The following is a 24,712-nucleotide window of genomic DNA, read 5'->3' as shown; positions in this document are numbered from 1 at the left end:
CTGGATCAAAAATATTTCAGAATCAGTGTTGACTCGGGGCAGAGAGGAGTCAGAGGGAAGAGGGGTGGGGAGAGGAGGAGGTATGAGTGGGCGAGGGATTTGAGAAGAGGTCAAGGGACTGGAGTCAGGGGATTGGGGTCAGGGGTGGATTGTTGCTGCCAATTTTGACCAGATCATCTTGGTTACACCTCATGTTGTACAGATTTAGTGAGCTCACATAAAAAGAGGAAATGCTGGAAAATCCCAGCGGGTCTGACAGTGTCTGCGGAGAGAGAATCAAGGCAACAGAGACCCTTTCTCAGAGCTCACACACTGATTGGAGGGTTTTAGAGAGCGGAATCATTGTGATTGGAGGGTTTTAGAGAGCGGAATCACTGTGATTGGAGGGTTTTAGAGAGCGGAATCACTGTGATTGGAGGGTTTTAGAGAGCGGAATCACTGTGATTGGAGGGTTTTAGAGAGCGGAATCACTGTGATTGGAGGGTTTTAGAGAGCGGAATCACTGTGATTGGAGGGTTTTAGAGAGCGGAATCACTGTGATTGGAGGGTTTTAGAGAGCGGAATCACTGTGATTGGAGGGTTTTAGAGAGCGGAATCACTGTGATTGGAGGGTTTTAGAGAGCGGAATCACTGGGATTGGAGGGTTTTAGAGAGCGGAATCACTGTGATTGGAGGGTTTTAGAGAGCGGAATCACTGTGATTGGAGGGTTTTAGAGATTGGGCACGCTGTGATTGGAGGGTTTTCACAAGCTTACGCACTGGTTGGAGGGTATGTGTGAGTGGACACTCACCAGCAGTTTTGCATACTGAAGGTCCAGTTTGCCCAGGTAATCTCGATATGCATTCCGATTGGCAGGTGATAACTGGAGCTAAAAAGATTAATTACAGAAATTAACATCAAACTCCCAGAGCAGCAACACCTCAATTTTTAACAATTCTTTCACAAGACCTGGCAGTCACTGGCTAGACCAGCAATTTATTCCCATCAGAAAGTGTTAGTTTGCTGCCTTCTTGAAGCCTACATAGGATGAATACCTGGCTGAAAAGATGGTGTGAGAGGGAGGGTTTCACATTCCTTGGGCATTATAATCGGTTCTGTGGGAGGTGGAACCTGTACAAACCGGACGGATTATACCTGTGCAGGATAGGAACTTATGTCCTAGGGGGGTACTTGCGACAGAGGTTGGGGAGGGTTTAAACTAATATGGCAGGGGTTGGGAACATTTGCAAGGATTTGGAGCAGGGGAAATAAAGAACAACAGGAAAAGACAGTAAGGAGAATAGAAGATCGGAGCAGGAGGAGGCCATTTGGCCCTTCGAGCCTGCTCCACCATTCATTACGATCATGGCTGATCATCCAACTCAATAGTCTAATCCTGTTTTCTCCCCATAACCTTTGATCCCATTCGCCCCAAGTGCTATATCCAGCTGCTCCTTGAGTACATTCAATGTTTTGGCATCAACTACTTCCTGTGGGAATGAATTCCACAGGCTCACCACTCTCTGGGTGAAGAAATGTCTCCTCACCTCCATCCTAAATGGTCTACCCTGAATCCTCAGACTGTGACCCCTGGTTCTGGACTCCCCCACCATCAGGAATCTCCTCCCTGCATCTACCCTGTCTAATCCTGTTAGAATTTTATAAGTCTCTATGAGATTCCCCCTCATTCGTCTGAATTCCAGTGAAAACAATCCTAACCGCGTCAATCTCTCCTCATACATCAGTCCCACCATCCCCGGAATCAGCCTGGTAAACCTTCACTGCACTCCCTCGAGAGCAAGAACATCCTTCCTCAGAAAAGGAGACCCAAACTGCACACAGTACTCTGGGTGTGGCCTCACCAAGGCCCGGTATAATTGTAACAACACATCCCTGCTCCTGTACTCAAAACCTCTCGTAATGAAGGCCAACATACCATTTGCCTTCTTTACCGCCTGCTGTACCTGCATGCTTACCTTCAGTGACTGGTGCACAAGGACACCCAGATCCCTCTGCACACTCCCCTCTCCCAATTTACAGCCATTCAGGTAGTAATCTGCCTTCTTGTTTTTGCTTCCAAAGTGAATAATCTCACATTTATCCAAATTATACTGCATCTGTCATTGATTAGCCCACTCACCCAACCTGTCCAGATCATTCTGAAGGAAGTCTGTATCCTCGTCACAGTTCACTCTCCCACCCAGCTTGGTATCATCTGTAAACTTTGAGATGTTACATTTTGTTCCCTCATCCAAATCATTAATATATATTGTGAATAGCTGGGGTCCCAGCACCGGTCCCTGTGGCACCCCACTAGTTAGTGCCGGCCAATTTGAAAAGCACCCATTAATTCCTACTCTTTGTTTCCTCTCTGCCAACCAGTTTTCTATCCATCTCAATACATAGTAGGTTGTTGCATAAGGTTAATTCTCATGGGATCCAGGGGGAGGTATCTAAATGGCTTAGAACATAGAACATTACAGCACAAACAGGCCCTTCGGCCCACAAGTTGCGCCGATCACATCAATACCTACCAATCCATAGACCTATCTATAACCCCCAATCTCATTAAATCCCATATACTCATTCAGAAGTCTTTTAAAAGACCCCAGCGAGTTCGCCTCCACCACCACTGACGGCAGCCGATTCCATTCACTCACCACCCTCTGAGTGAAAAACTTACCCCTAACATCACTTCTGTACTTGCCTCCCCGCACCTTCAATCTGTGTCCTCTCGTAGCGACGATTTCAACCCGGGGAAATAGCCTCCGAGAATCCACCCTATCTATTCCTCTCAACATTTTATAAACCTCTATCAGGTCGCCTCTCAACCTTTGTCTCTCCAGGGAAAAGAGACCCAGCTCCCTCAACCTATCTTCATAAGGCATGCCTCCCAATCCAGGCAACATCCTTGTAAATCTCCTCTGTACCCTTTCAATAGCTTCTACGTCCTTCCTATAGTGAGGCGACCAGAACTGTGCACAGTACTCCAAGTGGGGCCTGACAAGGATCTTATAAAGTTGCAGTATTACCTCCTGACTCCTAAACTCAATCCCTCGATTAATGAAGGCCAGTACACCATATGCCTTCTACATAGAACATAGAACATAGAACATTACAGCGCAGAACAGGCCCTTCGGCCCACGATGTTGCGCCGACCAGTTACAAAAACAATGACCCACTAGCCTATACCAATCCCTTTTCGTCCATAAACCTATCCAGAGATCTCTTAAACGCCCCCAAACTAGACGCATTTACAACTGCAGCAGGCAGGGCATTCCAATCCCTCACCACCCGCTGGGTAAAGAACCTACCCCTGACATCCGTCCTGTAGCTACCCCCCCTTAATTTAAAGCCATGCCCCCTCGTGCTAGCTTTCTCCATCCGAGGAAAAAGGCTATCACTATCCACCCTATCTAAACCTCTAATCATCTTATATGTTTCAATAAGATCCCCTCTTAGCCGCCTTCTTTCCAACGAAAACAACCCTAGATCCCTCAGTCTCTCCTCATAGGACCTCCCCACCATACCAGGCAACATCCTAGTAAACCTCCTCTGCACCCTCTCCAACGCCTCCACATCCTTCTTGTAATGCGGGGACCAGAACTGCACACAGTACTCCAAGTGCGGCCGCACTAGAGTAGTGTACAGTTGCAACATTACACTGCGACTCCTAAATTCAATCCCCCTACCAATAAACGCCACATCCTCCACCACATCCTCCACCTGCGAGGCCGATTTAAGAGTCCTGTGGACCCGGACCCCAAGATCCTTCTGCTCTTCAACACTGCTAAGACTCCTGCCCTTGATATTGTACTCCTTCATCCCATTGGTCCTGCCAAAATGGACCACTACACATTTATCCGCGTTGAAGTCCATCTGCCACTTCTCCGCCCAGTCCTGCATCCTATTTATGTCCTGCTGCAACTTCTGACATCCTTCCAGACCATCCAAAACACCACTGACCTTCGTGTCATCGGCGAACTTGCTAACCCATCCCTCCACTTCCTCATCCAGGTCATTTATGAAAATGACAAACAGAAGCCAGAGGGTGGTTGTAGAGAGTTGATTTTTAAGCTGGAGGCCTGTGACCTGTGCCTCAGGGATCAGTGCTGGGCCCACTGTTATTTGTCATTTATATTAATGATCTGGATGAGAACATAGGGGGCATGGTTAGTAAGTTTGCAAATGACACCAAGATTGGTGGCATCGTGGACAGTGAAGAAAGTTATTTTGGATTGCAACAATTGGGCCAGTGGGCTGTGTACAGTTTTGGTCTCCTTACTTGAGAAAGGATATACTGGCACTGGAGGGGGTGCAGAGGAGATTCACTAGGTTGATTCCGGAGTTGAGAGGATTGGCTGATGAGGAGAGACTGAGTAGACTGGGGCTAGACTCATTGGAATTCAGAAGAATGAGGGGAGATCTTATAGAAACATATAAGATTATGAAGGGAATAGATAAGATAGAAGCAGGGAAGTTGTTTCCACTGGTGGGTGAAACTAGGACTAGGGGGCATAGTCTCAAAATAAGGGGAAGCAGATTTAGGACTGAGTTGAGGAGCTTAATTTAGATAAATAAAGGTGATGCATTTTGGTAGACTGAATCATAAAAACATAAGAACTAGGAGCAGGAGTGGGCCATCTGGCCCCTCAAGCCTGCCCCGCCATTCAATAAGATCATGGCTGATCTTTTTGTGGACTCAGCTCCACTTACCCGCCCGCTCACCATAACCCTTAATTCCTTTACTGTTCAAAAATTGATCTATCCTTGCCTTAAAAACATTCAATGAGGGAGCCTCAACTGCTTCACTGGGCAGGGAATTCCACGGGTTCACAACCCTTTGTGTGAAGAAGTTCCTCCTCAACTCAGTAACCATGTCCGCATGTACTCGTGTCCATGTGTACCTGTGTCTGCGCGTACCCGTGTCTGCAGGTAACCGTTTCTGCGTGTACCTATGCCCGTGTGTACCCATGTCTACATGTACCCATGTCAATATGTACTTGTGTCCGCAGGCACCCATGCCTGCATGTACCTGCGTCCACAGGCACCTGTGACTATGCACCCCTGTGCACGCACGTAACCATTTCCGCATGTACCGGCGTCCACATGTACCAGTGTCCGCGTGTATCTGTGTCTGCGTATATCTGTGTGTGTGAGTGTATCTGAGCACTCACCTCATCAGCTCGAGCCCTCTCGATCTTGGCTCGGAAATCTTCGATGGATTGGTGCAGTCCTCGGTGCCCACCGAGTTGGGACTGCACTGTGGGTAGGTCCACTCCCCACTCCGCTGCCTCGAGGCGTCGCTGGTTCTCTTCAATCCACTCCAACAGCTCCTGGATGTATTTCAGTGTCGCTCCATCCATCGCTGGGCTGCTCTTTGATTGGCTCAGCACTGTGACTGATTGAATAGGGGGCTGAGCCCCTGACTTGAAGCGTAAAGAATAATCTGTACGGATTGTCACCAGAAATTCATGGAGACGAAACACCCTGAAATACATCAGTCCAATTACTGAACTGGATCTGAGGCACAGATTCCCAGACAAAAAACTGGTCAAAAAACACATCAAACTCTCTCCCACCACTAGAAAATGTCAAGGGGTGGGGAGGTGACTCTGATCCCAACACGGCCCCCACGCCAGGTCTTGTCCCACCCTCTCTCCTGAGCCCATCCAGCCCCATGACCCTGCCCGTGACCCCACTCTTGACCCTGTCCCTTGACTTCAACCAGCTTACATGGCCCAGTCCCGATCCTGCCAGCCTATTGACCCCACTCTGCTCAGCCCACTTTTGTTTACTCATTCATGGGACATGGGCGTTGCTGGTTGGTCAGTTTTTATTGCCCGTCCCTAGTTATCCTTGGATGGCACTTGTGAGTCAACCACATTGCTGTGGCCCTGGGGTCACATGTAGGCCAGACTGAGTAAGGGACAGCAGATTTCCTTCACTATAGGATATTAGTGACCCAGATGGGTATTTCTGACAATCGACAACGGTTTCATGATCATCAGTAGATTCTTAATTCCGGATATTTTTTGTTGAATTCTAATTGCACCAGCTGCCGTGGCGGGATTCGAACCCAGGTCCCCAGAATGTTGACTGAGTATCTGGATTAATAGTCTAGCAATAATACCACTAAGCCATTGCCTCCCCATGATGCTGCCCTGACCAGGACCATCCTCTGAGCCGGTCCCTACCTGCGATACATCTGCTCTGCCTGCGGGTGTCGGCCATCTTTCAGGGTCTGGACATCATTGAAGAGACTGCGAATCAAACTGTCGGATTTGTCCAGGTCGTGTTCTAACACAGCCGTGTTCTGCGCTGGTGACCCTGCATTTACCAAACGGATATCCTGCCAAGAGAAAGGGGATTGGTCACCCAATGTTTGCATGTGCACAATCTCTCTCACTCTGTGTCCTCCTCTTTCTCCAATACGTTCACTTGTTTTTCTCCATTTTCTCCATGGGCTTGTGGCATCATCTTGCTCCTTGAGTGCTTTCTTTCAGTCCAGATTTTGATGTTAATCCATCCGTCTGATCTCTCCCCTTCCTCGTCTGTTTTTTTAACCCTCAGTTTCTCCCTCAGTTCTCACCAGGGTGTTGTTTCCAGTGTCTGCACTTGGCCAGCTTTCTAATGATAATTAACAACCTTTTTACTCTGGAACTGAGCCACTCATTGCTCTGTCTGACCATTCAGCCAATTGGGCACATACTCCTCCAATCACCCAGTTAAAAAGTCACTCTCCACCTTGCATCCTCCTCTTACCCTGCATACAAACTCACCCTGCGTACAAACTCACCCTGCGTATGCACTTATCGTACGTAAGCACTCACCCTGTATGCGCACACCCCACGTATGCACTCACTCTCCATATGCACTCACTCTGCATACATACACCACACGTATGCACTCACCTGCATATGCACTCACCCTGCGGACACTCACCCTGAATACGCACTCACCTTGCGTATGCATCCTATGTGTACACACTCAACCTGAATACAGACCATGTACACACGCATTCTTCCCTTTCTCTCTCTCTCCCCATGTACATTTGTTGTCTCTATGTAATTCCTCACTTTCTTTCTCCCCATGTTCATACATGCATTTCCTGTTTCTCTCTCTCTGTCCCTCTTTGCTCCCCCTTCTCTCTCCCTTGTTCTGTCTGTCTCTCTTCCTCTGTGTTTCTCTGTCTCTCTCCCTGTCTCTCTCGCTCTCTCTACCTGTATACATTCAGCCTCTCTCCCTTTATGTCTTTATCCCTTTATGGATTGGTTTAGATTAGTGGGTTAGTGTTTTTTTTAAAAAGCTGGTCGGCGCAACATCGTGGGCCGAAGGGCCTGTTCTGCGCTGTAATGTTCTATGTTCTATGTCTTGCTCTCTCTGCCTCTCTCCCTGTATCTCTCTCTCTGCCTCTCTCTCTCTACCTGTATATGCTGCCTCTCTCTCTCTGTCTCTCTGCCTCTGTGTCTCTGTCTGTCTGTCTCTCTCTATCTCTTTCCCTCTGTGTCTCTGTCTGTCTCTCTCTCTCCCCATTTCTCTCTGTCTGTGTCTCTCTCCCCGTGCATCAAGTTATCTCAGGGTCACTCACGGATTTGAGGAGTGTGTCAGATTTTTTCAGTTGATCTTCACACAGATTAGATTCCTGCTGAATCCTCAGGATGATCCTTTGGAATCGCTCCAGTCTGTGAAAAATAAAGCAACCAATCAGAACAAATGATTACTGATTGAATAACAGGATAACTGTCAACTGGGTCCGAAGGCAAAAACAGCAAACACTTTGCCTGTTAGTCTGTTAGCCTGCTGGCACAGCAGCTGCACCAGAGCAGTGACTGGCCTAGGTTAGAGTTCACTGGCCTAGGTCGGGGTTAACTGGCCTAGGGTCAGAGTTCACTGTCCTAGGGTCGGGGACAACTGGCCTAGGGTCAGAGTTCACTGGCCTAGGGTCAGGGTTAACTGGCCTAGCGTCAGGGTTAACTGGCCTAGGCTCGGGGTTAACTGGCCTAGGCTCGGGGTTAATTGGCCTAGGGTCGGGGTCAACTGGCCACGGGTCAGGGTCAACTGGCCAAGGGTCAGGGTCAACTGGCCTAGCGTCGGGGATAACTGACCTAGGGTCGGGGTTAACTGGCCTAGGGTCAGGGTCAACTGGCCAAGGGTCAGGGTTAACTGGCCTAGGGTCGGGGTTAACTGGCCTAGCGTTGGGGATAACTGACCTAGGGTCGGGGTTAATTGGCCTAGGGTCAGAGTTCACTGTCCTAGGTCAACTGGCCAAGGGTCAAGGTTAATTGGCCTAGGGTCGGGGTTAATTGGCCTAGGGTCGGGGTTAATTGGCCTAGGGTCGGGGTTAATTGGCCTAGGGTCGGGGTTAATTGGCCTAGGGTCGGGGTAAACTGGCCTAGGGTCGGGGTTAACTGGCCTAGGGTCGGGGTAAATTGGCCTAGGGTCGGGGTTAATTGGCCTGGGGTCGGGGTTAACTGGCCTAGGGTCGGGGTAAATTGGCCTAGGGTCGGGGATAACTGGCCTAGTGTCAGAGTGCACTGTCCCAGGGTCGGGGTTAACTGGCCTAGGGTCAGGGTTAACTGGCCTAGGGTCGGGGTTCACTGTCCTAGAGTCAGGGTTAACTGGCCTAGGGTCAGAGTTCACTGTCCTAGGGTCGGGGAAACTGGCCTAGGGTAAGGGTTAACTGTCCTAGGGTCAGAGTTCACTGTCCTAGGGTCAGGGATAACTGGCCTAGGGTCGGGGTTAACTGGCCTAAGGTCGGGGATAACTGGCCTAGGCTCGGGGTTAACTGGCCTAGCGTCGGGGTTAACTGGCCTAGCGTCGGGGTTAACTGGCCTAGGGTCGGGGTTAACTGGCCTAAGGTCGGGGATAACTGGCCTAGGCTCGGGGTTAACTGGCCTAGCGTCGGGGTTAACTGGCCTAGGGTCGGGGATAACTGGCCTAGGGTCGGGGATAATTGGCCTAGGGTCGGGGATAATTGGCCTAGAGTCAGAGTGCACTGTCCCAGGGTCGGGGTTAACTGGCCTAGCGTCGGGGTTAACTGGCCTAGGGTCGGGGATAACTGGCCTAGGGTCAGAGTTCACTGTCCTAGGGTCAGGGTTAACTGGCGTAGGGTCAGGGTTAACTGGCTTAAGGTCGGGGTTAACTGGCCTAGGGTCAGAGTTCACTGTCCTAGGGTCAGGGTTAATTGGCCTGTGGCAGGGTTGTGTGGAATTGCTGTCACTGTTCTCCTGAAGACTGGGTAGTTTGTACCCTGCCACAGCAACCTCTGCAAGACATGCCGGATCATCGACATGGATACCATCATCACACGTGAGAATACCATCCACCAGGTACACGGTAAATACTCTTGCAACTCGGCCAACATTGTCTACCTGATACGTTGCAAGAAAGGATGTCCCGAAGCATGTTACATTGGGGAGACCATGCAGACGCTACGACAACGGATGAATGAACATCGCTCGACAATCACCAGGCAAGACTGTTCCCTTCCTGTTGGCGAACACTTCAGTGGTCACGGGCATTCAGCCTCTGACCTTCGGGTAAGCATTCTCCAAGGCGGCCTTCACGACACACGACAGCGCAGAGTCGCTGAACAGAGACTGATAGCCAAGTTCCGCACATATGAGGACGGTCTCAACAGGGATCTTGGGTTCATGTCGCACTATCTGTAACCCCCGTGACTTGCCTGGGTTTGCAAAACCTCACTTACTGTACTGTCTGGAGACAATACACATCTCTTTAAACTGTGATCAGTGCTCCTTCCACTCACATTGTCAGCCACTTCAGGTCTTGAACAGCAGGTTAGGTGTAAGGATTCGCATTTTAATCAGTAGTCTCTAAACTGTCTGTGCTTTATATGCTCTGTCTGAGGCCAGAACTCTCCATTCACCTGACGAAGAGGCAGTCCCCTCGAAAGCTTGTGAGTATATTATCAAATAAATCGGTTGGACTAAAACCTGGTGTTGTCAGACTTTTTACTGTGTTTACGCCAGTCCAACGCCGGCATACCCACATCATGACCATTGAGAAAGTGAGAGGGCATGGGTGACATAGATAGGATGCAAGACTGGGTGGAGAAGTGGCAGATGGACTTCAACCCAGATAAGTGTGAAGTGGTTCATTTTGGCAGGTCCAATGGGATGAAGGAGTACAATATCAAGGGTAGGACTCTTAGCTGTGTTGAGGATCAGAAGGATCTTGGGTTCCGAGTCTTAAACTGGCCTCGCAGGTGGAGGAGGTGGTCAAGAAGGCGTATGGTGTACTGGCCTTCATTAATCGAGGGACTGAGTTTCGGAGTCGGGAGGTAATGCTGCAACTTTATGGCAACTTTATGCTGGCCTTCATAGCGAGGGGGATTGAATATAAAAGTAGGGAGGTCTTGCTGCAGCTGTATAGGGCATTGGTGAGGCCGCAGCTGGAGTACTGTGTGCAGTTTTGGGCGCCGCACCTGCGTAAGGATATTTTGGCCTTGGAGGGAGTGCAGAGGAGGTTTACTAGGCTGATACCGGAGTTGAGGGGGTTGAGCTATGAGGAGAGGCTGAATAAACTAGGCTTGTACTCGTTAGAGTTTAGAAGAATGAGGGGAGATCTCATTGAGACGTATAAGATGATGAATGGGATGGATAGGATAGAGGTGGAGAGACTCTTCCCGCTCAAAAAAGACAGTAGGACTAGGGGGCACAGCCTCAAGATAAAGGGGGGGCGGTTTAGAACGGAGTTGAGGAGGAACTTCTTCACTCAAAGGGTGGTGAATATCTGGAATTCTCTGCCCGTTGAAGTGGTGGAGGCTGCCTCGCTAAATATTTTTAAGAAGCGGGTTGATGGGTTTTTGATAAGAGAGGGGATTAGGGTTATGGGGAGAGGGCGGGAAAGTGGAACTGAGCCACGACAGATCAGCCATGATCTTATTGAATGGCGGGGCAGGCTCGAAGGGCCAGATGGCCTACTCCTGCTCCTATTTCTTATGTTCTTATGTTCTTATGTTTATAGGACCCTTGTCAGACCCCACTTGGAGTACTGTGCGCAGTTCTGGTCACCTCACTAAAGGAAGGATGTGGAAGCGATTGAAAGGGCGCAGAGGAGATTTACAAGGATGTTGTCTGGATTGGGAGGCACGCCTTATGAGGATAGGTTGAGGGAGCTGGGACTCTTCTCCCTGGAGAGACGAAGATTGAGAGGCGACCTGATAGAGGTTTATAAAATGTTGAGAGGAATAGATAGGGTGGATTCTCGGAGGCTATTTCCCAGGGCTGAAACGGTTGCCACGAGAGGACACAGGTTTAAGGTGCCGGGGAGCAGGTACAGAGGAGATGTCAGGGGTAAGTTTTTCACTCAGAGGGTGGTGGGTGAGTGGAATCAGCTGCCGTTGGTGGTGGTCGAGGCAAACTTGTTAGGGTCTTTTAAGAGACTTCTGGATGAGTACCTGGGATTTAATAGGATTGAGGGTTATAGGTAAGCTGAGTAGGTAGGGATATGATCGGCACAACTTGTGTTCTATGTTCTATCTCCTCTTTACCTACTCCCCAGCACCTTAAAACTGTGTCCTCTTGTAGCAAGAGAAACTACACTTATGTCACAGTCTGCCTCACATCTGAATGTGGAGAGAACAAAACCTCACACCTTCAACCTAATTCAGAACATTCCTGGAGGCTTGACTTAAACCCAAACCTTTCAAATTCGCTCCGGAGAACTCGCTCCCTCTCCAAAATTGAGACGTGCAGCTTTCCCCATTCTTTCTCCACATCAATGGGATGGTAGCCAGCAGGAACCTTCAAGTGACCATCCTGTACAGCACCCTACAACACACAGGTAGAATTCCAATCACTAACACTGAGTTACACACACTGACACACACAGTTACAGTCACTAGGGGAACAAAATTTGCTGATGACATGAAGATGAGTGGAAAAGCGAATTGCGTGGAGGGTGTGGAAAGTCTGCAGAGAGATCTGGATAGGCTGAGTGAGTGGGCGAGGGCCTGGCAGATGGAGTATAATGTTAGCAAATGTGAGGTTATCCACTTTGGTAGAAATAATAGTAAAATGGAATATTATTTAAATGGTGAAAAATTACAACATGCAACTGTGCAGAGGGACCTGGGGGTCCTTGTGCATGATCACAAAAACTCAGTCTGCAGGTGCAGCAGGTGATCAAGAAGGCGAATGGGATGCTGGCCTTCATAGCGAGGGGGATTGAATATAAAAGTAGGGAGATCTTGCTGCAACTGTACAGGGCACTGGTGAGGCCACAGCTGGAGTACTGTGTACAGTTCTGGTTGCCGCACTTGCAGAAGGATATATTGGCCTTGGAGGGAGTGCAGAGAAGGTTCACCAGGCTGGTACCGGAGATGAGGGGGTTAGATTATGAGGATAGATTGAGTAAATTGGGCCTGTACTCGTTAGAGTTTAGAAGACTGAGGGGGGATCTTATGGAGACATATAAGATAATGAAGGGGCTAGATAGGGTAGAGGTAGAGAGATTCTTTCCACTTAGAAAGGAAACGAGAACTAGAGGGCACAGCCTCAAAATAAGGTGGGGGGGGAGCAGTTTGGAACAGAGTTGAGGAGGAACTTCTTCACTCAAAGGGTGGTGAATCTCAGGAATTCTCTGCCCGTTGAAGTGGTGGAGGCTACCTCGCTGAATATATTTAAGTCACGGGTAGATAGGTTTTTGACAGACAGGGGAATTAAGGGTTATGGGGAGAAAGCGGGAAAGTGGAACTGATCCACTTCAGATCAGCCATGATCTTACTGAATAGTGGGGCAGGCTCGAAGGGCTAGATGGCCTACTCCTGCTCCTATTTCTTATGTTCTTACGACACACACAAACACAGTTACAATCACTGACACACACACAAACAGTTACAATCACTGACACACACACACAGTTACAATCACTGACACACGCACAGTTACTGTCACTGACAAACACGCCCAGTTACAGACACTAACACACGCAATTAGTCACTGACACACGCACAGTTACTGTCACTGACAAACACGCCCAGTTACAGACACTAACACACGCAATTAGTCACTGACACACACACAGTTACGGTCACTGACATACCAGTTTAATGAAGCTACATTTGCATGAGCAGAAAACCTCACCTCCAAGTTTTTGAAGAGAGTCTTGCTGCGGTTTTTCTCAATCTCCCGGCTGGGCAGATCTGATTCTTTAAATTTCAGGAACTGTCGCCATAGGACCTGTAACAATCACGGAGAATAAACTTGTCATGCAGCAAGATATTAACCAATTTGTATATTGATTGAGCAACATGCACACAAACATACAAATTACCCCGAGTGGGCCACTTGGGACCCTCTAGCCTGCTCCGCTATTCAATAGGATCATGGATGATCTGATTGTGACCTCAACCCCACATTCCCGCCAATCCCTGATGACCTTTCACCCTCTCGTTAGTCAAGAATCTATCCAGCTCAGCCTTACAGATATTCAAAGACTCTGCCTTTTGAGGAACAGAATTCCAAAGACTCACCTCTTCTCGCGAAAAAAAAGTCTCATCTGTCTTAAATGAGTGAACCCTTATTTTTAAAAAGTGACCCCTAGTTCTAGGTTTTCCTACAAGAAACATCCTCTCCACATCCACCGTCAATACCCTTCAGGATTTTAAAAGATTTTGATCAAGTCACCTCCTACTCTTGTAAACTCTAATGGACACAAACCTAACATTACAAGACAATCTGTCCATTCGTGGCATTGGTTTGGTAAACGTTCTCTGAGCTGCTTCAACTGTATTTACATCTTTCCTTAAACAAGATCATTCCTATACACAATACTTCATACAAACTCCAAAAACATAACCCTATCCTACGCCTAACACTAATGGTGGAAAACTCCATGGGAGATTGATAAAGAAGCTAAAAGCACATAAAACAGAATCATACAATCTAGTTCAAAGAATCCTAGCATATAGGAGGCCATTCGGCCCATCAAGTCTGCACTGATAACAATCCCACCCAAACCCTATCCCCGTAACCCTGCATATTTACCCCGCTAGTCCCTCAGGGGCAATTTAGCATGGCCAATGCACCTAACCCGCACATCCTTGGAGTGTGGGAGAAACTGGAGCACCCGGAGGAAACCCAGACAGACACGGTGAGAATGTGCAAACTCCACACAGACAGTGACCCAAGCCAGGAATCAAACGCAGGCCCCTGGAGCTGTGAGGCAGCAGTGCTAACCACTATTCCACTGTGTAGATAAATATGAGGTGTTACAGGAATAGGGCCTGGGTGGAATTGTGCTGGCTGAAGACTCAATGGCCGAATGCACTGTAGGATTCTACAATTCTATGTTCTATGTTCCTACTGGTTCTGGACTCCCCCACCATCGGGAATATCCACCCTGTGTCTATCCTGTGTAATAAGAACATAAGAAATAGGAGCAGGAGTAGGCCATCTAGCCCCTCGAGCCTGCCCCGCCATTCAATAGGATCATGGCTGATCTGTCGTGGCTCAGTTCCACTTTCCCGCCCTCTCCCCATAACCCTTAATCCCCTCTCTTATCAAAAACCCATCAACCCGCGTCTTAAAAATATTTAGCGAGGCAGCCTCCACCACTTCAACGGGCAGAGAATTCCAGAGATTCACCACCCTTTGAGTGAAGAAGTTCCTCCTCAACTCCGTTCTAAACTGCCCCCCCTTTATCTTGAGGCTGTGCCCCCTAGTCCTACGTCTTTTTTGAGCGGGAAGAGTCTATCCACCTCTATCCTATCCATCCCATTCATCATCTTATACGTCTCAATGAGATCTCCCCTCATTCTTCTAAACTCTAACGAGTACAAGCCTAGTTTATTCAGCCTCTCCTCATAGCTCAATCCCCTCAACTCTGGTATCAGCCTAGTTAGAATCCTGTTAGAATTTTATAAGTCTGTATGAGATTCCCCCTCATTTGTCTGAACTCCAGTGAAAACAATCCTAACCTGGTCAATCTCTCCTCGTACATCAGTCCCACCATCCCCGGAATCAGCCTGGTAAACCTTCACTGCACTCCCTCGAGAGCAAGAACATCCTTCCTCAGAAAAGGAGACCCAAACTGCTCACAATACTCTCGGTGTGGCCTCGCCAAGGCCCTGTATAATTGTAACAACACATCCCTGCTCCTGTACTCAAAACCTCTCGTAATGAAGGCCAACATACCATTTGCCTCTTTACCGCCTGCTGTACCTGCACGCTTACCTTCAGTGACTGGTACACAAGGACACCCAGGTCCCTCTGCACACTCCCCTCTCCTAATTTACAGCCATTCAGGTAGTAATCTGTCTTCTTGTTTCTGCTTCCAAAGTGAATAACCTCACATTTATCCAAATTCTACTGCATCTGCCATTGATTAGCCCGCTCACCCAACCTGCCCAGATCATTCTGAAGGATAGAACATAGAACACTACAGCACAAACAGGCCCTTCGGCCCACGAGTTGCGCCAATCACATCAACACCTATCTATAACCCCCAATCCCATAAAACCCCATATACTCATCCAGAAGTCTTTTAAAAGACCCCAGCGAGTTCGCCTCCACCACCACTGACGGCAGCCGATTCCATTCACTCACCACCCTCTGAGTGAAAAACTTACCCCTAACATCACTTCTGTACTTTCCTCCCCGCACCTTAAACCTGTGTCCTCTCGTAGCAACCATTTCAACCCGGGGAAATAGCCTCTGAGAATCCACCCTATCTATTGCTCTCAACATTTTATAAACCTCTATCAGGTCGCCTCTCAACCTTCGTCTCTCCAGGGAAAAGAGACCCAGTTCCCTCAACCTAACTTCATAACGCATGCCTCCCAATCCAGGCAACATCCTTGTAAATCTCCTCTGTACCCTTTCAATAGCTTCTACGTCTTTCCTATAGTGAGGCGACCAGAACTGCGCACAGTACTCCAAATGAGGCCTGACAAGGGTCTTATAAAGTTGCAGCATTACCTCCCGACTCCCGATTGGGGGTGATCTAGGGAATTGGATCAGGAATTGGCTAGCGGATAGGAGACAGAGGGTGGTGGTTGATGGTAAATATTCATCATGGAGTTCGGTTTCGAGTGGTGTGCCTCAGGGATCTGTTTTGGGGCCACTGCTGTGTGTAATTTTTATTAATGATCTGGATGAGGGTATAGTTGGGTGGATTAGTAAATTTGCTGATGACACCAAAGTCGGAGGTGTGGTAGATAGTGATGAAGGGTGTCATAGTTTGCAGGAAGACTTAGACAGGTTGCAGAGCTGGGCTGAGAGGTGGCGGATGGAGTTTAATGCGGAGAAGTGTGAGGTAATTCACTTTGGTAGGAATAACAGATGTGTTGAGTATAGGGCTAACGGGAGGACTTTGAATAGTGTGGATGAGCAGAGGGATCTAGGTGTATGTGTACATAGATCCCTGAAAGTTGGGAGTCAAGTAGATAAGGTTGTTAAGAAGGCATACGGTGTCTTGGCGTTTATTGGTAGGGGGATTGAATTTAGGAGTCGCAGCGTCATGTTGCAACTGTACACAACTCTGGTGCGGCCGCACTTGGAGTACTGTGTGCAGTTCTGGTCCCCACATTATAGGAAGGATGTGGAGGCTTTGGAGAGGGTGCAGAGTTTTCACTAGAAAGAAGGCGGCTAAGAGGGGATCTTATTGAAACATATAAGATGATTAGAGGTTTAGATAGGGTGGATAGTGATCGCCTTTTTCCTCGGATGGAGAAAGCAAGCACGAGGGGGCATGGCTTTAAATTAAGGGGGGGTAGTTATAGGACGGATGTCAGGGGTAGGTTCTTTACCCAGAGGGTGGTGAGGGATTGGAATGCCCTGCCTGCTGCAGTTGTAAATGCGCCTAGTTTGGGGGCGTTTAAGAGATCCGTGGATAGGTTTATGGACGAAAAGGGATTGGTTTAGATTAGTGGGTCATTGTTTTTTTTTAACTGGTCGGCGCAACATCGTGGGCCGAAGGGCCTGTTCTGCGCTGTAATGTTCTATGTTCTATGAAAGGTCTGACACAGGGAAGCTCCGAAGAACAAAGAGGCCTTGGCATGTTTGTCCACGATCTCTGAAGGTGGAAAGGCAGGTTAATAGGGTGGTGAAATAGGCAGATGGCACACTCACCATTATCAATCAGGGTATAGATTACAAAGGCAGAGAGATCATGTTGGAATTGTATAGAACTTTGTTGAAACCACAGCTGGAGTACTGTGTGCAGTTCTGGTCATCACATTATAGGAAGGATGTGATTGCACTGGAGGGGATGCAGAGGAGATTCACCAGGATGCTGTTGGGATGGAACATTTAAGAACATAAATTATGTTCTAAGAACATAAGAACATAAATTATGTTATAAATTATTTAAATTATGGCGAGAGGTTGGCTAGGCTTGGGTTGTTTCATTGGAGCAGAGAAAACTGAGAGATGACCTGATTGAGGTGTACAAGATTATGAGGGACATGGACAGTGGATAAGGAGCAGCTGTTGTTCTTTGTTGAAGGGTCAGTCAGAGGGGACACAGGTTCAAGGAGAGAGGCAGGTGGTTTGTGGGGGGGTTTGAGGAAAAGCATTTTTTACTGAGATGGTGTTGACATTCTGAATTGCGCTGCCTGGAGGGGTGATCGAGGCAGGATGTCTCACATTCTTCAAAAGGTATCTGGATGAGTTCTTGGCACACATAAGAACATAAGAAATAGGAGCAGGAGTAGGCCATCTAGCCCTTCGAGCCTGCCCCACCATTCAATAAGATCATGGCTGATCTGTCGCTGCTCAGTTCCACTTTCCCGCTTTCTCCCCATAACCCTTAATCCCCTCTCTTATCAAAAACCCATCAACCCGCGTCTTAAAAATATTTAGCGAGGCAGCTTCCACCACTTCAACACCATAATATTCAAGACGATGGACCAAATGCTGGCAAGTGGGATTAGGTGGGCAGATCAGGACCTTTCATGTGTTGGTGTAGACTCAATGGGCTGAAGGGCCTCTTCTGCACTGCAGGATTCTGTGATTCTGAGAATCCCAGGCGCTTTAATCTTGCAAAATAATTTCTTATGCAGGACTTTGTCAAACGCTTTCTGAAAGAGCAAATAGACCACACCGACTTGCTCCCCCTTGTCAATTCTACTAGTTACATCTTCAAAGAATTCCAACAAATTTGTCAAGCGTGATTTCCCCTTCATCAATCCATGCTGACTCTGCCTGATCCTGTCACTGCTTTCTAAATGCTCTGCTATAAAGTCCTTGATAATGGATTTGAGAATTTTCCCCACTGCCGATGTTAAGCTTACTGGTCTATAATTCCCTGTTTTCTCTCCACCTCCCTTTTTGAATATTGGAGTGAGATTCGCTACTCTCCAATCTGCGGGGACTGTTCCAGAGTCTATAGAATCCTGGAAGATGCCCACCAATGCATCCACTATTTCTAAAGCCACTTCCTTAAGTATCCTGGGATGTAGATTATCAAACTGGAGTTTTATCCACCTTCAATCCCATCAATTTTCCCTGTACCATTTCTCTACTAATATTGATCTCTCTGGATATTCCCTCTCACTAAATCTTACATTCTCCAACATTTCTGGTATCTGATTTGTATCTCTTTTGTGAAGACAGAACCAAGAACCTCTGCTGTTTGTGATATATATAAATGATTTGGAAGAAGATGTAGCTGGTGTGATCAGTAAGTTTGTGGACGATACAAAGATTGTTGGAGTTGCAGATGGTGATGAACATTGTCAGAGAATACAGCAGGATATAGATAGGCTGGAAAATTGGGCAGAGAAATGGCAGATGGAATTTAATCCAGATAAATGCGAAGGGATGCATTTTGGTAGGTCTAATGTCGAGGGGAGCTACACAATAAATAGCAGAACCATCAGGAGTATAGACACAAAGGGAACTGGGTTTGTAAGTCCACAGATCCTTAAAGGTGGCAGCACAGTTGGAGAGAGTGGTGAAGAAGGCATATCGCATGCTTGCCTTTATTGGACGGGGCATAGAGTATAAAAGTTGGCATATGATGTTGCAGTTATATAGAACATTGGTTAGGCCACATTTGGAATACTGCATCCAGCTCAGATCGCCAGACTACCAGAAGGACTTGGAGGCTTTGGAGAGAGTACAGAAAAGGTTTATCAGGATGTTGCCTGGTATGGAGGGTCTTAGCTATGAGGAGAGGTTGGGTAAACTGGGGTTTTTCTCCCTGGGAAGACGGGGGATGAGGGGTGATCTAACAGAGGTGTATAAAATTATGAAGGGCACAGATAGGGTGAACAGTGGGAAGCTTTTTCCCAGGTCGGAGGTGACGAACACAAGGGGACATAAATTCAAGGTGGGGGGGGGCGAGGTTTAACTCAGATGTCAGAGGGATGTTTTTTACACAGAGGGTGGTGAGGGCCTGGAATGCACTGCCAAACAAGGTGGTGGAGGCGGACACGCTGGGATCATTTAAGACTTATCTAGATAGCCACATGAACAGACTGGGAATAGAGAGATACAAACGGATGGTCTAGTTAGGAACACATGATCGGTGCAGGCTTGGAGGGCTGAAGGCCTGTTCCTGTGCTGTATTGTTCTTTGTTCAGAGCAGGACTTACTCAGTTAATGGTAGGGCGTTGGGGAGAGTTACAGAACAAAGAGATCTAGGGGTACATGTTCATAGCTCCTTGAAAGTGGAGTCACAGGTGGACAGAGTGGTGAAGAAGGCATTCAGCATGCTTGGTTTCATTGGTCAGAACATTGAATACAGGAGTTGAGACAGCTTGTTGAAGTTGTACAAGACATTGGTAAGGCCACACTTGGAATACTGTGTACAGTTCTGGTCACCTTATTATAAAAAGGATATTATTAAACTAAAAAGAGTGCAGAAAAGATTCACTAGGATGCTACTAGGACTTGATGGTTTGAGGTATAAGGAGACACTGGATAAACTGGGACTTTTTTCTCCGGAATGTAGGAGGCTGAGGGGTGATCTTATAGAGGTCTATAAAATAATGAGGGGCACAGATCAGCTAGATAGTCAATATCTTTTCCCAAAGGTAGGGGAGTCTAAAACTAGAGGCCATAAGTTTAAGGTGAAAGGGGAGAGATACAAAAGTGTCCAGAGGGGCAATTTTTTCACACAGAGGGTGGTGAGTGTCTGGAACAAGCTGCCAGAGGCAGTGGTAGAGGCAGGTACAATCTTGTCTTTTAAAAAGCATTTACATGGATATGATGGGTATAGAGGGATATGGGCCAAATGCGGGCAATTGAGACTAGCTTTGGGGTTTAAAAAAAGGGCAGCATGGACAAGTTGGGCCGAAGGGCCTGTTTCCATGCTGTAAACCTCTATGACTCTATGACATCCTGCCAACTGGAACACAATATTGATGCCAACTCTGTTTCCTGGTAGCTGGATAATTTTTTATCCATGCCAATATGTCACCCCCATACCATGAACTTTTTTTTCCCATTATAGCCTTTGATGTGCCACATTATCAAAATGCTTTCAGGGAAGCTAAGTACTGTACATTTTTTCCCACCGATTCTCCTTTATCCACAGCACACGTTACTCCTTTAAAGAACTCCAATCAGTTGGTGAAACATGATTTCCCTTTCACAAAACCATGTCAGCTTCACCTGGTTATCTTGAATTTTCCACGTGCCCTGTTGTAACATCTTGGATATCGGCTTCTATTTTCCCACTGACAGATGTTAGACTAGCTGGCCTGCAATTTCTCACATTGTCTCTCTCCCTTCTTGAATAAAGGAGTTACATAAATGAAAGCAACAGGATAGCCAGGGAGGGGGTTGGCCCACTCAAGGACAAGGGAGGGAATCTGTGTGGAGCCAGAGGAAATGGGTGAGGTATTAAATGTGTGCTTTGCGTCAGTATTCACCAAAGAGAAGGAGTTGGTAGATGATGAGTCTGGGAAAGGATGTGTAGATAGTTTGAGTCATGTTGAGATTAAAAAGGAGGAGGTATTGGGAATCTTGAGAACCATCAAGGTAGACAAATTCCCCAGGGCTGATGGGATATATCCCAGAATACTGAGAGAGGCAAGAGAGGAAATTGCTGGGGCCTTGAGAGAAATCTCACTGGCTACAGGGGATCTCCGAGAGGATTGGAGAATAGCCAATGTCATTCCTTTGTTTAAGAAGGGTCGCAAGAATAATCCAGGTAATTACAGGCCGGTGAGCCTTACATCAGTGGGAGGGGAATTATTGGAGAGGATTCTTCGAGACAGGATTTATTCTCACTTGGAAATAAGTGGATGTATTAGTGAGAGACAACATGGTTTTGTGAAGGGGAGGTCGTGTCTCACAAACTTGATTGAGTTTTTCGAGGAAGTGACAAAGATGATTGATGAGGGTAGGGCAGTGGATGTTGTCTACATGGACTTCAGTAAGGCCTTTGACAAGGGTCCCTCATGGCAGACTGGTGCAGAAGGTGAAGTCACACAGGATCAGAGGTGAGCTGGCAAGGTGGATACAGAACTGGCTCGGTCAAAGACTGAGGGTAGCAGTGGAAGGGTGTGTTTCTGAATGGAGGGCTCTGACAAGTGGTGTTCCTCAGGGATCAGTGCTGGGACCTTTGCTGTTTGTAATATATATAAATGATTTGGAGAAAAATGTAACTGGATTGATTAGTAAATTTGCAGACAACACAAAGGTTGGTGGATTTGTGGATAGTGATGAGGACCATCAGAGGATACAGCAGGATATAGATCAGTTGCAGGTTTGGACGAGAGATGGCAGATGGAGTTTAATCTGAGGTAACGCATTTTGGAAGGTCTAATACAGATAGGAAATATACAGTAAATGGCAGAACCCTTACAAGTATTGATAGGCAAAGGGATCTGGGTGTACAGATACACAGGTCACTGAAAGTGGCAATGCGGGTGGATAATGTAGTCAAGAAGACATACGGCATGCTTGCCTTCATCAGCTGGGGCACATTACCAAAAAAATTCAAAGTCCAACACATGCAGGAAAGTGGGAGAGTTTCAGATCCATTCTTTGGGCAAGTTGAAAGCTGCTATCTGAATAGTCAGAGAGGATTACACATGGGTAGGGAAAGGAGCTGGCTGATTTCAGCAGAGGGCGTTATTGCACACGTAATTCACGTCATTGGTAACAGAAGTCACTCAGCCTCTGCTGCTCTCAGCTTGCCTCCGTGCCTAAACAAAGCACCCAACCCCAGTTACTGTGGGGGTCTGCAGCCTATCGCAACGCCCCCCCCCCCCCCCCCCCGCAGCCCCCCCCCCCCCCCCCCCCCCCATCCACCCAGACCTATCCCACTCTCACTCCAAACTCCACCTGATTGTCTGCCCTACACCCCCATGATCGGCCGCAAAGCTCCCCGCTGCCCTGTGATTGCCTGCCCCACCCCTCCGCTTCCAAACCCCTCCGTTCCCCCTACCATGGCCAGTCCTCAATCAGCCCCAATCATCCCCCTCCCATCGGTTTCAATGCAGAGTGGCATCAATCGCAATGCAGAATGCACACAGCACCCCATACTCGCCAACCGACCCCCCACTGGGCCCCGTGTCCTTTAGGCCCTATCCTTTGGCACTGCCTTGTACTGGTGGGCACTGCCAGAGTACCAGGTTGGCAAGTCCAAGGGTCAGCCTCTCCTTTGTCTAAACCTCCCCACGGGGCCTAATTGGCCTCTGGTTCTCCGGGTGAAGCCATCACGATTGGTTCATGTTTCTGAGGTCCAGCCGTGTCCCTTGCCAGACAGCACCTCTCCTGGCAGCATCACGTAGGCAAGTGAGCCCAAACAGTGCCCCAGGCAGGTTAAATCCATGTAAGTGCTGTCTGACATAAATTTAAATAACATATTCATCCTCTTGCCGCAAATGGACACGAGGCTGACTAGCTGGATTTCCAGTGCCAGTAAGATCGAGAGAGGCCAGAAATCGGGTGCAAACCTGAGTTTTTGCCTGTGGCACAGTCTTATCAGCTTGCCCCACAGGCCGGACAGATCGCACCCAGGATCTGTGTGAGTTTCACATTGCTTCTAAACCTTCCTTGCTCACCTCCATCTCCTCATAGGTGGCTGGGAACTTTCTCTCTTCAAACATGCTGATGTGATGGCGTATCCACTGGAGAAGCAATGTCACCATCTCATAATACTCCTGCCATCTCAGCTCAATCTCCTGTAAAGAGCAATGGATTCAGGGAAAGAAATCTATGAGCAGTGAATTAGTTGATTATATGCAGATGTTATCTCCATTAACTGCAACAGCTCCAGTGCATGGATCCAGCAATGCAACAGCTCCAGTGCATGGATCCAGCAATGCAACAGCTCCAGTGCATGGATCCAGCAATGCAACAGCTCCAGTGCATGGATACAGCAATGCAACAGCTCCAGTGCATGGATACAGCAATGCAACAGCTCCAGTGCATGGATACAGCAATGCAACAGCTCCGGTGCATGGATACCAGCAATGCAACAGCTCCAGTGCCTGGGTACAGCAATGTGACATTCATGCTTCTCCCTGTTTTCTAATATTTCACCATTTCAACACTTCAAAATGAACGCAACCCTGGACACAGAATCATTATTTGGCAGAACAGGATTTGAGTGTGGCTGAAAATAGATATCAGCCGAAAGTCTGTCACTTTTCCTGCCACGAAATCGGAGGGGACGAGTACGACAATGGAAATCTCTGTTGACCTCAGGGGGAAATTCCCGATCTCGCCCGCTCAAAGCTGTAAAATCCCGCCCAGTTTGTCAAAGCTTTTCATGTTGCACTCATCAGACTAACAGAAGAACACCAATGGCAGGTGAAGCAACAACTTTGTTGGGCGGATCTTACTAAAAATGGAAGTGTCAGGGTCTGACTGAAACCGTTGTGTCTCTCTGTACATTTTATAACAATCTGTCAAAAAAAACTGATTCCACAGGGTGGGCCTAAACCCATCGGCCAAGCCTACCCCACCGAGTTCAGGGCGTGTTGTTAAAGAGTGCCCAATCATAAGAAAAAATAATCTCCCCTCCGCTGCTTCCTGTGATCACCGCTGGCAGTGCACTCTCTTTCTCTTCTTCCATCCCCCACCAGAACATCACCAGCATCGGACCCCTCCACCCATGACCACCCCCCCAACCCTCTGCTGAATAGCCATCACTAACATCTCTACCAACCCCCAGGGCCATTCCCCCCTCACCACCACTATAAATGAATCCCTCCCCATGAGGCTCCCATTATTGTTTGAGCTCCACTGCCAGATAAACATGAGCATGGTGCCAACTTGGCAACATCAATCTGCACCGGGGGCAGCACTAGGGCAACACGGCAGCAACGCCAGGGGTCAGTGCCAGGGGGCAATGCCAAGGAAGCGTGAGTGGCTGTGCCAGGGGGCAATGCCAGGGCAGTGCTGCGGGGCAGTGCCAGAGGGCAGCACTGGGGGCAGCGCCAGGGCAGTGCCAGAGGGCAGCACTGGGGGCAGCGCCGGGAGTTGTGCCAGAGGGCAGCGCCGGGGGCAGTGCTGGGGACAGCGCCGGGGGCAGTGCCAGAGGGTAGCGCTGGGGAGGGCAGTGCCGGGGACAACACCAGGGGCCGTGCCAGAGGGCAGTGCTGGGGGGCCATGCCAGAGGGTAGCGCCGGGGGCAGTGCCAGAGGGCAGAACCAGGGGGCAGTGCCAATGGCAGCACCAGGGTCAGTGCTAGGGGTTAGCACCAGGGGGCTATGCCAGGAAAGCACCTGGGACAGTGCCAGGGAGCAACGCCAGGAGCCGTGCCCTGGGGGGGAGGGGGGCCATGCCAAGGGGACAGTGC

At 48.4% G+C, this 24,712-nt stretch overlaps 1 protein-coding gene across 1 annotated transcript in view; it reads right to left on the bottom strand.

Moving 5' to 3' along the window:
• LOC145359628 (plectin-like) overlaps nt 1-24,712 on the bottom strand; it is a 128,586-nt gene that overhangs the window by 97,727 nt on the left and 6,147 nt on the right. Inside the window, exons 4-10 of the mRNA XM_080214330.1 lie at nt 22,971-23,090; nt 13,093-13,188; nt 11,651-11,778; nt 7,572-7,665; nt 6,178-6,332; nt 5,158-5,470; nt 792-869 (exon numbers count right to left, since the gene is read on the bottom strand). Coding sequence (XP_080070456.1) covers nt 792-869; nt 5,158-5,470; nt 6,178-6,332; nt 7,572-7,665; nt 11,651-11,778; nt 13,093-13,188; nt 22,971-23,090 — 984 coding nt within the window. The remainder of the gene's footprint in view (nt 1-791; nt 870-5,157; nt 5,471-6,177; nt 6,333-7,571; nt 7,666-11,650; nt 11,779-13,092; nt 13,189-22,970; nt 23,091-24,712) is intronic.

Source organism: Carcharhinus amblyrhynchos, chromosome 2 (assembly GCF_965287045.1).
Source record: "Carcharhinus amblyrhynchos chromosome 2, sCarAmb.v2.hapA, whole genome shotgun sequence".
Classification (NCBI taxonomy): domain Eukaryota; kingdom Metazoa; phylum Chordata; class Chondrichthyes; order Carcharhiniformes; family Carcharhinidae; genus Carcharhinus; species Carcharhinus amblyrhynchos.
This window is presented reverse-complemented; position numbering and strand designations above follow the sequence as displayed.